The sequence below is a fragment of the Eulemur rufifrons genome, chromosome 16 (assembly GCF_041146395.1).
Source record: "Eulemur rufifrons isolate Redbay chromosome 16, OSU_ERuf_1, whole genome shotgun sequence".
Classification (NCBI taxonomy): Eukaryota; Metazoa; Chordata; class Mammalia; order Primates; family Lemuridae; genus Eulemur; species Eulemur rufifrons.
The window spans coordinates 23,029,684-23,042,756 of record NC_090998.1 but is presented as its reverse complement, the minus strand read 5'-3'; the positions used below and the strand labels follow the sequence as shown (position 1 = coordinate 23,042,756).

The window sequence follows — 13,073 nt, the reverse complement described above, 5'->3', positions numbered from 1 at the left end:
AGTATTATGGAATAATTTCTGCAGTATGGATATCAGTTCTTCTTTGGTCTGGTAGAATTCAGCTGTGAATCCATCTGGTACGGGCTTTCTTTTGGTTGGAAGATTTTTTATTACTGCTTCCGAGTTCTATTTCTTCCTAATTGATTCTGAGAGATTGTGTGTTTCCAGGAATTTGTCCATTTTCTCTACGTTTTCTAGTTTATAGGCATAGAGATTTTCATAATATTCATGGAAGGTTTTAGTTAAATAAGATCCCTCCAGGTTAAACTGTGAGCTTCTTGAGGATGGGGGCTGTTTCTTAATCAACTTTAATTCTTCTGGCACCTAGCATATTCCTAGAATACAGTAGATTTTTAGGAAACATTTGTGATATGTGAATGAAGACGTCGAGTAGCTTCTACTCAAGAAAAGTGTGTTTGTAGGCAGATGAGTTCTATGCTCAAGAATATGTTTATGAAGGTACTAGAAAATGACAATGTAGGTATATATTTTGTAACATTTAGAAATAATCATATAACTAAGGGTAAGTACATAGAGAAAACCCTTGGTTTTAATAATTCACATTACCTGTTACTCTACAGTGTTGAATTTAATATCCTGTTGATGTTTTCAGAATATTCAACGAAAAGTTTTTTTTCTGAACACAAAATATGCTAGATACTGTTTTGGATGATTAGGATACATCAGTGAATAAAACAAAGGTCCCTGCCCTTGTGGGGCTTACATCATAGTAGAAGGAAAAAAAATAATAAATGATCTAGTATAGTGAAAAGTGCTATGGAAATAAGAAAAGGTAGATCAGGAGTAGTGGGGTTGAGGCAGTGTTCAGTATTAAATAGGGTTGACGGGGGGGGGGGGGGGGGGGGCGCAATGAGATTTGAGCAAAACTTGAAGGTAGGAAATTAAGCCAAGTGCATATCTGGGGAAGCAGCTTCCAGGTAGAGAGAACAGCTAGAGCAAGAGCCCTGAGGGAGTGGCCTGGTCTGTTTGAGGATTGGAGGAACAGCAGGGCGGCCTGGAACAGAGAGCAAAGGGAGAAGACAAGGAGATAAGGCAGAGAAGTAATGGAGTATACGTGGTGGGGGGGGGAGTAGGGACTGAGGTGTCAGATCATGGAGGGCCTTGTAGATCATCATTAACTTTGGATTCTATTCTGAGAGAAAAGGAAAGCCACTACCCAGTTTTGAGAGAGGAGTCATGTGCACTGACTTACAATTTTAAGTGGATCCTTCTGTGTTAAGAATAGACTGAAGGGATGCCAAAGATGGAAGGGAGACTTGTTGGGAAGCTCTAAGATCAATTCTATTTGTTTCTATATTGACAGGTTCCTTTGGTAGAAATGAAAGCTTATCGACAAATGGCCCTACTAAGTTCTGCTTTTGCATTTGGTTGGAGCAAGTGGAACCTACAATGTAAATCTACAAAAGTTGTATTTAAGGTATAGTATGTAAAAATCCATAAAACTACTTTGTCCTCCAAAACAATAAAGTACTAGCTCTTCAAAAGGTAAAAACAAACAACCAAAAACATTCAAAATGGAGTCTTAAAATTTCAAGTTTTTTTTAAAGTTTGTCAAAAATATAAATCTAAACTATGTAAAGGTTAGGCCTTTGTTGTTCATTATGGTATCAAATGCTCTAGACTTCAGGCCAGAGTCCTTATATCTCTTACGTTGACTCAAGAACAAATGGAAGCCTTTAAACATGAACATATCTATGATTCACAAACTCTGCCTTGAGAGGATTAGGCTTCCAACTTACCTTCTCTACCAGGTAATAGTAACTGTGTCAGAAAGTTATCAAATTCTGAAGGCTGACTGATGAATGTTTTAGCATAAACAAGCCACTATATTTATTTTTCTTATTTATTGTGTTTCCCCTACTTAAATGTAAGCTGTTTGAGGGTAGGGTTTTGTTGTTGCAGGCAGTTATTTCTGTGTTTTATTTCACTGTTATATTTCTAGCAGCTAGAACATGATAGGCATTCAATAAATATTTGTTGCATGAATTAATACATGTGGATAAGGTCAGTAATCACCAAGATACAAACAGTTTCATGGTTTAAAAAAATTCAATGGTACATTAAGAATATTTTAGCAATTTGGGGGACTTAGTTGAGCCCTTCAAATAATATTCTTCTACCAAAATACTTAACAGATTTTTTTAATTTCCTTTTTTTTTTTTTTTTTTTAGGTGAAGGAACACCGTACTGAAGAATGTACTGAGAATCCTAATTGGGACCTTATAATGTTTAGTGGTGACAGAGCACAAACACTTAAAATCAATGAAGAGAGTGAAGCATTCTCTGAAGCACTTAAAGAAGAAACAGAGTTTCACTCTTCTTTATACCACATGGTTAAGGATTTTGCTTCTAGAGAAGCAATGGAGAAAACCCGGAGTTCCAACTGTCAGTTTCTTGATGCTGTATGTCAAATGCTACTTTCTACGAGATTGCTCAGTTATTCTTAATCTCCACATAGAAATTTTAATCAGTATGAAGAATCAAGCATGTTGGGAAAAAATCAGGTATTTCAATAAAGTATAATGAGTGAATATATTTTAGATAGGCTATTAAAATTGTCTAAGCATTTTCTACTCAAATTTTCCTTTGAATACTTGGCCTATTGAGAATTTCAACTTTCACTGTATGAAGATTTGAATGATTCTTTATTTCAATAAACTTTAACAAAACAATATAGTATTTCTTCCTCAAATACTCATCAAAAGATCATAGGCTTCTTCCTCCTTGTATTTTAGTTGGAGAGATAATCAGAAAAAGAGAGAATGTAAAATATCTTACAGTCATTCTGAAAACCTCTGGTTTCATGCTATACTTTCCCAGCTAAAAGTTATTAATTTATAAAGTTCAGATACTGAAACTTTAAAAATCAAGATACGTATATTAGCATGTGCTGCTGTCACACTGGTGGTGGCCCGTTGTGTTGGAGTTTGGTAAATGGCCACAAGATATGTTCTAAAGATATCCAGGTGTCCCCTTCCTGTACAGGAGCAGCATCCACAGACTTTTGGAAGAATCGGCCTGTGAGGAAACTCATCAAAGCTGCAAACAGTACAATGAGTGCAAGAGAAAGCCAGAGTGCCTTATTAGCCTTTCTGATGGAAGTCTTGAGATTTGTTGACCAGGAAGCTATTGTGTCATAACTATAAGGAAAACACAAATATAGAATTTGGTAATCAGTAACTTGTTATTAGAGACACTCCTTTTGCTAACAATACCAATCCAGTCAATGATCTGCTCTGCATACCACCAATACTGCCTTCTAATCTACATGTTATGATTTATCGTTTCGATTTTGGGCACAGTGTGCCCCTCCCCAACACCTTATAATTATTAGAATTATAGCCTGAGCAACATAGTGAGGCCCTGTCTCTACAAAAAAATAAAATAATTAGCTGGATGGGTGGGATGTGCTGGTAGTCCTAGCTACTTGGGAGGCTGAGGTTGTCAGATCACCTGAGCCTAGGAGTTTGAGGCTGCAGTGGGCTATGATCCTGCCACTGCCCTCCAGCCTGGGCAACAGAGCAAGACCCTGTCCCAAAGGAAAAAAAAAAAAAATTATGTGCTATAACGAGAATCTGAAAATAATGTGGTTTAGGCATCATTTAACTCCGAACAATACATACAAGTATTTATGTCATTCTTTCAATGAGGTAAGGTAACTTACATTCCTACAGTGGAAACAAAAATATTATCTACTGGGTAGAACAGGACATAGATGTATGTATTAAACCATGTATATATGTGTTTTTCCTATACATACATACCTATGATAAAATTTAATCTATAAATGAGGCACAGTAAGAGATTAACAATAACCAGTAATAAATAAAACAATTATAACAATATGCCATAATAAAAGTTACGTGAATGTGGTCTCTCCCTCTCAAAATATCTTACTGTACCATACTCACCTATTTTTGGATCATGAAAGTGAAACTACAGATAAGGAGGGACTACTGTATAGAAACATGTCACATTTCTCACCACACTCTGTACTTTAGCTGTACTAAAATTTAAACAATTTCTTTTTGAAACACCTGCCAAAAAATGTATTATGGCATCATTTAAGTCTTTGAAAATAGTTAACCCTGGGCTAGACACTGTACTAAGCATTTTATACATGCTAGTTCATTTAATCATGACAACTCTGCAATGACATAGGTACTATTATCATCTTCATCTTATAGATGAAGAAATTGTTACTCAAAAAATGAATGAACTTGCCCAGGTCACATAGCTAGCTAGAGAGCTGGAATTCAAACCTAGGCTGTCTGGTTCTAAGCTCCTATAAACTTTCCTGCTTCCTTTGTTATTCATCTTAAGTATAACAATTGAACATACCTTTTAGTAAAGTAATTTGATTAAGATTAATACTGCCTTACCCTTTCCCATTCCACTATATAAAGGTAGCATTTAGCAAGTTAGACAACTTACACTGAAGAGACATCCCACTTTGATGGATTGCTTCTCTTTTCAGAAAGACTTGGTTTCCTTGTCCTTTCTACTGTTTCTTCTCCAGGTGGTTCTGAGTCATCTTTAGTTCTGTAAATAAATATTGTTTTTAAATATTTGAAGCTAAGGATAATATGCCATAATTATTTATAAAATATTGCTACACTTTGCAATATAACTTACGAGGCTCATGAATATGTTTTAAGAAGATTTGATAAATATCTAACTCTAAAAGTCAGATCACAAATTTATAATTTAAACCTTTTATAGGAATTTAATTTTAAAAAATAACTTCTTCTATTTAGAAAAATGTGTAGAAAGTTGGGTTATTAGCCACAGATGCAAAAAGGGGAAATTTACAAAGAATACATTAATCTCACCACTCATAATTAACCAGTATTTTTGCTGTGATTTGAGTGTGTATATATGCACGTAACAATACTTTAAAAAACAAATGTGGATACCATGTTTCTTACTCTTTGTGTTTTTTCCATTCAACATATAGTAAACATTTTAGAGTTTAAACAAAACACGATTGTTTCATTATCTTGTTCACTGATGAAGTTCCTAGTTGAACTTGAAATCCCAAGCTCATAATGGCCTCACAATTGCTAAAGGGAAATATGTCTCAAAGTTTTTTTTCACTTGAACATCTATAGGGAATATATATATGGTAGACTTTAGTTTTTAAAGAAAACAAGGCCTAAAAAGCCAGAATAAATTACATTCTTGTAAAATTCTCAAGGTCTCGGTATTTTTGTTTACAAAGATTTCTCAGTAGAAATCATACCATACTAACAAAAGGCGAAGAATAGATTATAGTCTTTGGAAGAAAGCTCTGGAATTTTTTTTCTACACAGCTCAAAAAAGATCCGTTATGTTAACTCTAAATCTGAAAAGAGTTTGCAACACATACAATAGGCTCCCAGGACTTAAAAGAAAGAAAAACCAAAAAAAAAAAAAAAAAAAAACTCTTTCAGAGTTGGCACTATGTCCTTGCTCATCTTTATATTCCTTAAGATTGAGCATAGAGTCTATCACATGGTGGGCACTCAATGAAAATGTGTAAAATGAAAAAATGAACATAAAATCATTTCATTACGATCTCTCAATTTAACATATGAGAAAACTGAGACCATGTAAGGTTAAGCAATTTGTCCAACATCACCCAAGGTCTTAAAGTTGACAATACTTCTTGTCCCTCCTTGCCCTTTACTTTTCACTATAGAAGTTATTTTGTTTAATTTGCTAGATATAAACACAGTGATAGAGTTTTATGTTTCCCCTACTCTTAATTTACATATATGGAGGATAGATGTATATACATGTTATGTATGTGCCTATGTCATACAATACATATATGTCACATATATATTTTACATTTTTTAAAATCTAAGTCGATGACCATTTTATTTCTATGGCTCTCTATTAACCTTTCCACCTGATGGCCAGACATATAGACAGGAAAAAAATTATCCTGACAAACTTGGCAACTTCCACAGTCTTTTCTAACTTAAGACCTCAAACCTTGCCATTTTGAGGGGTATAAGAGTGAATGTATTAAAAAATAACATTTACATAGTGCTTTATACAGTCTATAAAGGTCTTTTACAATGAATTATCTTTTTGATCATGCAGCATAACCTCATCTCCCTGGAATAAAAGAGGTTCCCATTGTTTAGGCCCCAGGTTCATGTCAGGTTAATACACACACCAAGCTTCACCTACTTTAGTTCACATTTTTCTTCTTCAGCATCTGCCCAGGAATAGGTGCTAATAAATCGATGTAATGAGGGACGGTGTTCGCTCTGCTTTGACCCCAAAATACGCCTAAATAAAGATGATTATAACCACTTGTCAAATCATATACATCCTTAGCCATTATCAATTTATTTGCTACTGTTTAAATCAATATAAAAATTATATGTTCTAATTAATTTTTTCATGGCAAATTCAGACCTCCTACTTCATAATAAAAAATTCATGATCATATACCAATTTATATAATTATTCATTCTATTTATACTCTGTACAAATCAAATGTTACTATATCACCTATTTCAAATACTCATTTATTTAGCCCAATTATAAAATAGGTTCCCAAAGAGCAACCATAAAATTATACTTACCAACTGCTTGACCTCCTACTGAATTGGTCATTATTTTCCATCCCAGCCACCTTTAGAAGTTCAGATGTTAAAGGAATGATAAAAAATGAATTTAGTGAAGTTTATGTTTTTGCCAGATGAAAATGAATTTACTTTTGACTAAGAAATCTTAGGAATTTTCTTACCATTCCTACATTTCCAATATTTCTGGGTAAAGAGGCAATGGTCACTCTTCGAAGAGAAGATGGCTACCAGAGGAGGAAAATGTACATTTAGAAAATTCTTAATATTTTATTGTTGCAAGCCGCACTGATGAATATCCTTGTACGTGCACGTCCATGCATTTGACCACTACTGAGTTTAACAACAGACATACTTTAAAGGATCTTGTTATGGTCAAACTGACTTCCAGAAATATTTTACCAATTTATAGTCCACCTTCTCTAACACTGGATTATTACTATACAATTTATGCCAATCAAAAATATAAGATTTCTTGTTTGAGTTTGCATTTATATGACTTCTAATGACACTAAACATTGCATTTTTATGTTGAATAACCATGTATATATGCTCTGAAAACCACTTGTTTATAACCTTTGCTTATATTAATTTTCATATTTCTGGCAGAAAGGTTTTTTTTATCGTTGATCCAGGCAAATCTATTCTTGTCTTTCTCTCTTTTGCTACCATTGCTTTTATGCTTAGAAAGATTTCTCCCAACTCGTGAGAATATAGTTACCTACATTTATAAGTTTTTATCCATGGTTTCATTTTTTACATTTAACACATTAAAGATTTTCATGATATTTTCATGAATGGATGTGTTTACATATCAGCCTTGAGATTTGCACAGGAAAGTGTTATGTATTATCATACAGTTCTTAAAGTTTAAATAAGTAAGTACAAGTTTGGGTTATAAAAATACTTATGCTTTAGGCCAGGCGTGGTGGCTCTCGCCTGTAATCCTAGCACTCTGGGAGGCCGCAGCGGGAGGATCGCTCGAGGTCAGGAGTTCGAGACCAGCCTGAGCAAGAGCAAGACCCCGTCTCTACTAAAAATAGAAAGAAATTATCTGGACAGCTAAAAATATATATGGAAAAAATTAGCCGGGCATGGTGGCGCATGCCTATAGTCCCAGCTACTCGGGAGGCTGAGGCAGGAGGATCGCTTGAGCCCAGGAGTTTGAAGTTGCTGTGAGCTAGGCTGATGCCACGGCACTCACTCTAGCCCAGGCAACAGAGCGAGACTCTGTCTCAAAAAAAAAAAAAAAAAAAAAAAAAGCTTCAAATGTAGTAAATTAATTTAAGTGGGGTTCTATGTGAATCTGGTTTTTGAACCATCATCCCTAATTTAATTAGGTTAAATAAGTTAGTTGAGCATCAAGAATATCAAATTGCAGCCCAAGAAACCTGGTTTCTCATCATGGTGCTACCAGCACATGATCATAACTAATCACCTTTGTGCTTCTCTCTTTCCTCATCTGTGGAGAAAAAAAAAGGATTGGTATGGAATGATTTTAAAGTCTCTTACTCAAAAAGTCTGTATATTTATAAAATACTGATTTTCAAACTGTGGCGAAAGCTGCTCATTGACCTTCAATATCCAAATTCTCCTCTTCATATAATATTTAGTAGTAAGCTCCCTGATTTTCAGCTAGGCATACAGTAGTCTCCAGAATAAATCGTATTTTCCAGTCTCATTCGCAACCAAGAACAAAATGGGAAATGTTACATTGGATTTCTAGAAACTGTCTTTACAGGGAGAGGGAACACCTGAATTTGTTTCTTCCTTTTTCTGGACGTAATGACAACAACATGGTGCCTGGATCTGAATAGCCACCTTAGACCAAGGGGTGGCAGGTAGCGAAGCGGCAAAAAAGAAGGGGACTGTGCTTCCTAAGGATTCTGTGAAGCTGCTCTACCACTGTTGGACTGCCTAGTTCCAACTTTGCTTTTACAGGACAGGAGAGAAACTATTGTCACACCGGCTTTCCTTGTGCTGCCAGGCAAACTTAATTGAAATACAAATATAGCAGGAAGTATAAAAGCACATTTACAGAAACAGATACACATATACATACCCATATCTACATGAATTAAAATCACTGTTTTATGATTTACGTTTAAAGCCATGTAGCTTCAAGTAATATTTTAAAACCATCTTACTTAGAAGCATTTGATAGACATTTGTAAAGTGAATTAGTAGTTACCTTGGAGTTTAGAGAAGCTGAACGTTTTTTAATTTGGCAGTCATCTGAAAGGAAAAGCACATTTGTACATATTAAATATTACACATGCAATTTCTGTTCAAGCCATGTCTTAATTGTTTAGAAAGTAAAGCAAAGGTCAGAAAAGATGTCCTTAAGACTCTAGAGACTACTGAGCAATATAAATATGTTTGCCATTTATTTCGTGTTTCATAACAATTGCCATCTTAACCAGTGGAACACAGATGCCTCAGTCTGTGTCACTGAGGATGTCTGCAATACCTACTTAGCACATGGTGACACTAAAGGGAATGTCTGCTAGAGAAAGGAATCCAAAGTACAGTTCAGAAGAGCATCGAATATGGTTACTTTTCTAGAAGAAGCAACAGATGGTTAAAATAAGAATTCTGAGCCTGGGGTGGTGGCTCATGCCTGCAATCCCTGTACTTTGGGAAGCTGAAGTGGGAAGATAGCTTGAGCCCAGGAATTCGAGACCAGCCTAAGTAACATAGTAAGACCTCATCTCTATAAAAAATTTAAAAATTAGCCAGTCATGGTAGTGTATACCTGTAGCCCCGGCTATTCAGGAGGCTGAAGCAGGAGCATCACTTGAGCCCAGCCTGGGCAACATAGTAAGACCCCATCTCAAAAAATGAACTAAAATAAAACTATTATACAATTTATAGAAACCATATGTGAAGATATATTTTATAGCCTCCTGTGTCTGTCTTTCAGTCCCTTAGCTTACTGTGTCAGGGTCATCCCTTCCTTGGGGAATCAAAATCATTTTTGAAGTTATTGCTCCTCACTTTATATATGGAGAAAAAGCCAATTCTAACATATCCTAAATAGGGGAATACTGGGGTCAACTTATTGAGTTGCATTAAATATTTTCTCTCACAGCTATCTAAATTGAGTTAAGGAATTTTTGGTGTCATTACCAAGATTCCTTCATGTCTCCCAACCTGTTTTTTGAATCTTACTTTTGGCTATATAAATAACAGCAATGAATTATTTTTCTAATACAACCTTTACCTAACAGTTTTATACTAAAGATATAGTAAGACTTAGCATAAAAGAGGAGAATGTTAGAAAAACGTAATACTATTATCTTAAACTTTTATTACCTTCATCTTCAAGAGGATTGAAAGATCTTTCATTTTGCAAAAGAACTTGTTTCAGTTCTTCTAATTCAGCATGCTCTTTGGCATACATTCTCTTCAAGTTTTCTACATGCTGAATCATCACTTCAACTGCTTTACTAACCCGGCTTTCCTAGTAGGAGAAGAAAAAAAAGCAAATTTACACTAAAAATACTATTCTGAATACTCAATGAAAGGATGGTGATTAAACACTTGCATTTACCTTCACTCCATTCCTAAACCCCATTAAAATGGCAATAAAGGTTTTTTTTTTTTTTAAAGACATGCATCTCAAGGGCAAATAAAACAGAAGTTATAATAGCAACAAGATTTTGAAAGCTGTATAGAAGAAGGACTGTGGTAAATGACTAAGACCTAGAAAAGATGAACCCTAAAACAGGCAGTAAGAAAAGCCTAGAAGAACCTAGGTTGCCTAGCATGTCTGATGACCAGCAAGGAGACTGGTGTGGTTGTAGAATAGTCCAGGAAGATGGTCACAGGAGATAAAGAGCAAGGCAAGGCCGGGCACAGTGGCTCACACCTGTAATCCTAGCACTCTGGGAAGCCGAGGCGGGAGGATGGCTCGAGGTCAGGAGTTCGAGACCAGCCTGAACAAGCAAGACTCCATCTCTACTAAAAACTAGAAAGAAATGATTTGGACAAGCCGGGCATGGTGGCACATGCCTGTAGTCCCAGCTACTCGGGAGGCTGAGGCAGAAGGATCGCTTAAGCCCAGGAGTTTGAGGTTGCTGTGAGCTGGGCTGACGCCACGGCACTCTAGCCCAGGCAACATAGTGAGACTCAGTCTCAAAAAAAAAAAAAAAAAAAAAAAAAGAGCAAGACGTAAGAGGTCAGGGAAATCACATAGATCCTTTTAAGCCATCGTAAGACATTGGTTTTTACCCTGAGTAAAGTGAGGAGCCACTAGAGGACGTTGAACCAAAAAGTAACATGATCTGGCTTAAGTTTTAAAAGGATTACTACTCTGGCTGCTTTATTAAGAACAGACTATGTTGAGAGGAGGGATTGGGATGAGGTGGGAACAGGGAGATCATTTAGGAAGCTATTGTATTAATCTGGAAGAAATAGAATGGAAGCTTAGATCAAGATGGTATCAATAGAAAGGGAAATAAGTGGTTGAATTCTAAATATACTCTAATGGTAGAGCCATTAGGATTTTCTGTAGAATTGGATGCAAAGTGAAAGAGAAAGGTGTTGAGAATTACCACCCTCCAGCCCCAGTTTTGGCTTGAGCAACTGGAAGGAAACAGTTGCTTTTGACCAAGGTAAGGAGATGATGGGTGGGGGTAGGTTTGGGAGGCACCATGAGCAGTTTAGTTTTGGATATTAAGTTTGAGTTGTTTATCAAACATCCAAGTGGACACGTTGAGTCCGCAGCAGTATATTCCAGCCTGGAACTCGAGAGAGTGGATTAGGCCAAACGTAAGAATCCGGGAGTCATCGGCTGACTACATGGCATCATATGGGGATGGAGTGCAGATGCAGATCAGGTGTACACGAGGGGAGTCCGGGGGCTCTTCAGTACTGAGAGGTCTGGGAGGAGGGAGGCAACCACAAAGGAGCCTGGAAGGAGCAGCCCATGATGTGGAGGGAAAAGCCAGGGGAATGTGGTACCTGGAAGCTAAGTGAGTAGAGCGTTTCCAAGAAGAGGAAGAGCTCAGCCATGCCAGATGAGGACTGAGAAACTGAATTTGGTAATGTGGAAGTCATTGGTAACCTTGGTAAAATCAGCACTGTGGAGGGAAAAGACTGATTAGAGTAGGTTTAAAGAGAGAGGGAAGAGAGAGATTGGACATAGCAAGTACCATTCTGTTGAGATGTGCTATACGTGGGAGCAGAGAAACAGGGCGGTACCCAGGGAAGAAACGGTTAAAGGCTTTTTTGTCTGTGTTATTTTCCCCATCTTACAAACCACATATTTGTGTGCTGATAAAATGGCTCAGTAGAGTGGGAACACTGAAAATGGAGGAAGGTTGGGAGAATTTGAGTCCATGACCCTGAGTAAATGAGAGAGGATGGGATCTCACATGCAGGTGGAAAGGCTGGCCTGAGATAGGATGAGAGACGACTCATCTTTAGTAACAGGAGGAAGGCAGCATATAAGGGGTTCAGGGCTTGGGGCAGTTCCCTCCTGACTGTCTCAATTTTCTCAGCAAGGTAGGAAGCAGAGTCAGTACCTGCATTTGACAGAGACTACAGGGAAGGACATGATCGTGCTTTGAGGAGAGAGACAAGGGTGTGAAACTGATATTTAAAAGAGAGGGAGGGTGAATGACAGGAAGCCCAAGGACTGACTTGAGGTTTGGGATGATGGCCTTAAAGGGAGCTCAGTCAGCACAGGGCTGTGGTGTTTCCCAGATACACAGGCACAAGCAGGTGGAGAAGTGCATTTAAACAGGGGTGTAGATTTGCCAAATGATTCACACAAAACAAGAAAGGGGGAAAGTACTGGGGGCTCATGCCAGGCAGTGAATACTATGTTTGACCATGGAGCTCAAGCTTGGTTCAAGCTTCAAGTTCGAGCTTCCAGAAAGGTGGACAAGAACAGGGTGAAGGACAGTGAAAATGTGTGAAGACGCAGGATGATAAAGAACTAAATATTCATCTTCACAGTGGAAAAGCAACAGACAATACCTAAAACAGAAAATACACCAAGAAATGACAGCATAAGCATGATATTTAGAAATGTAGATGCAAACACAAACAAGTAAGCCAAACGAGTTGAAAGTTGTTGCTCTGGTGCATGAGAAATTGGGCCATATGACCTATGGAGTTACTTGACTTTTTAGAAGAAAACACTATGTGCACACATAACTTTAGTACAAAATAAAACAAAGAATAATATCATTCTCTAGTGAGGGGTCAAAAGGAACTAGGATATAAAGAAATGTATAAGAAATGATCAAACTCAAACTACCACCATAATTAAATGTCTGCTCCTTACAAAAATATATTTTAACAAGTATGTTGATGTATAGATCAAAAAAAATGCAAGTTTCCCCAGATAAGCTCACAAAAAATTTGAAATTCTACTTCTCTAAGAATAAGTGCACAAAGATGCATGTACAAGGATATTTATTGTAGCATTGTTTACAATAGCTAATGATCAAGAACATCCTG

At 36.8% G+C, this 13,073-nt stretch overlaps 2 protein-coding genes across 5 annotated transcripts in view; one reads left to right on the top strand and one right to left on the bottom strand.

The window, feature by feature from the left end:
• DNAI7 (dynein axonemal intermediate chain 7) overlaps nucleotides 1-2,695 on the top strand; it is a 56,906-nt gene extending 54,211 nt beyond the window's left edge. For 2 of the 4 annotated variants that reach the window (XM_069491479.1, XM_069491477.1), the window contains 2 exons: nucleotides 1,325-1,438; nucleotides 2,193-2,588. In XM_069491479.1, coding sequence (XP_069347580.1) covers nucleotides 1,325-1,438; nucleotides 2,193-2,468 — 390 coding nt within the window. In that variant the 3' untranslated portion in view covers nucleotides 2,469-2,588. Of the gene's footprint in view, nucleotides 1-1,324; nucleotides 1,439-2,192 lie in introns of all 4 variants that reach the window. The other 2 variants (XM_069491478.1, XM_069491480.1) reach the window with 2 other exon arrangements.
• Nucleotides 2,696-2,917: 222 nt separating this feature from the next.
• The window catches only part of IRAG2 (inositol 1,4,5-triphosphate receptor associated 2), an 85,552-nt gene continuing 75,396 nt past the window's right edge, over nucleotides 2,918-13,073 (bottom strand). Inside the window, exons 33-39 of the mRNA XM_069491476.1 lie at nucleotides 9,918-10,065; nucleotides 8,794-8,837; nucleotides 6,767-6,829; nucleotides 6,603-6,652; nucleotides 6,202-6,303; nucleotides 4,456-4,563; nucleotides 2,918-3,161 (exon numbers count right to left, since the gene is read on the bottom strand). Coding sequence (XP_069347577.1) covers nucleotides 2,918-3,161; nucleotides 4,456-4,563; nucleotides 6,202-6,303; nucleotides 6,603-6,652; nucleotides 6,767-6,829; nucleotides 8,794-8,837; nucleotides 9,918-10,065 — 759 coding nt within the window. The remainder of the gene's footprint in view (nucleotides 3,162-4,455; nucleotides 4,564-6,201; nucleotides 6,304-6,602; nucleotides 6,653-6,766; nucleotides 6,830-8,793; nucleotides 8,838-9,917; nucleotides 10,066-13,073) is intronic.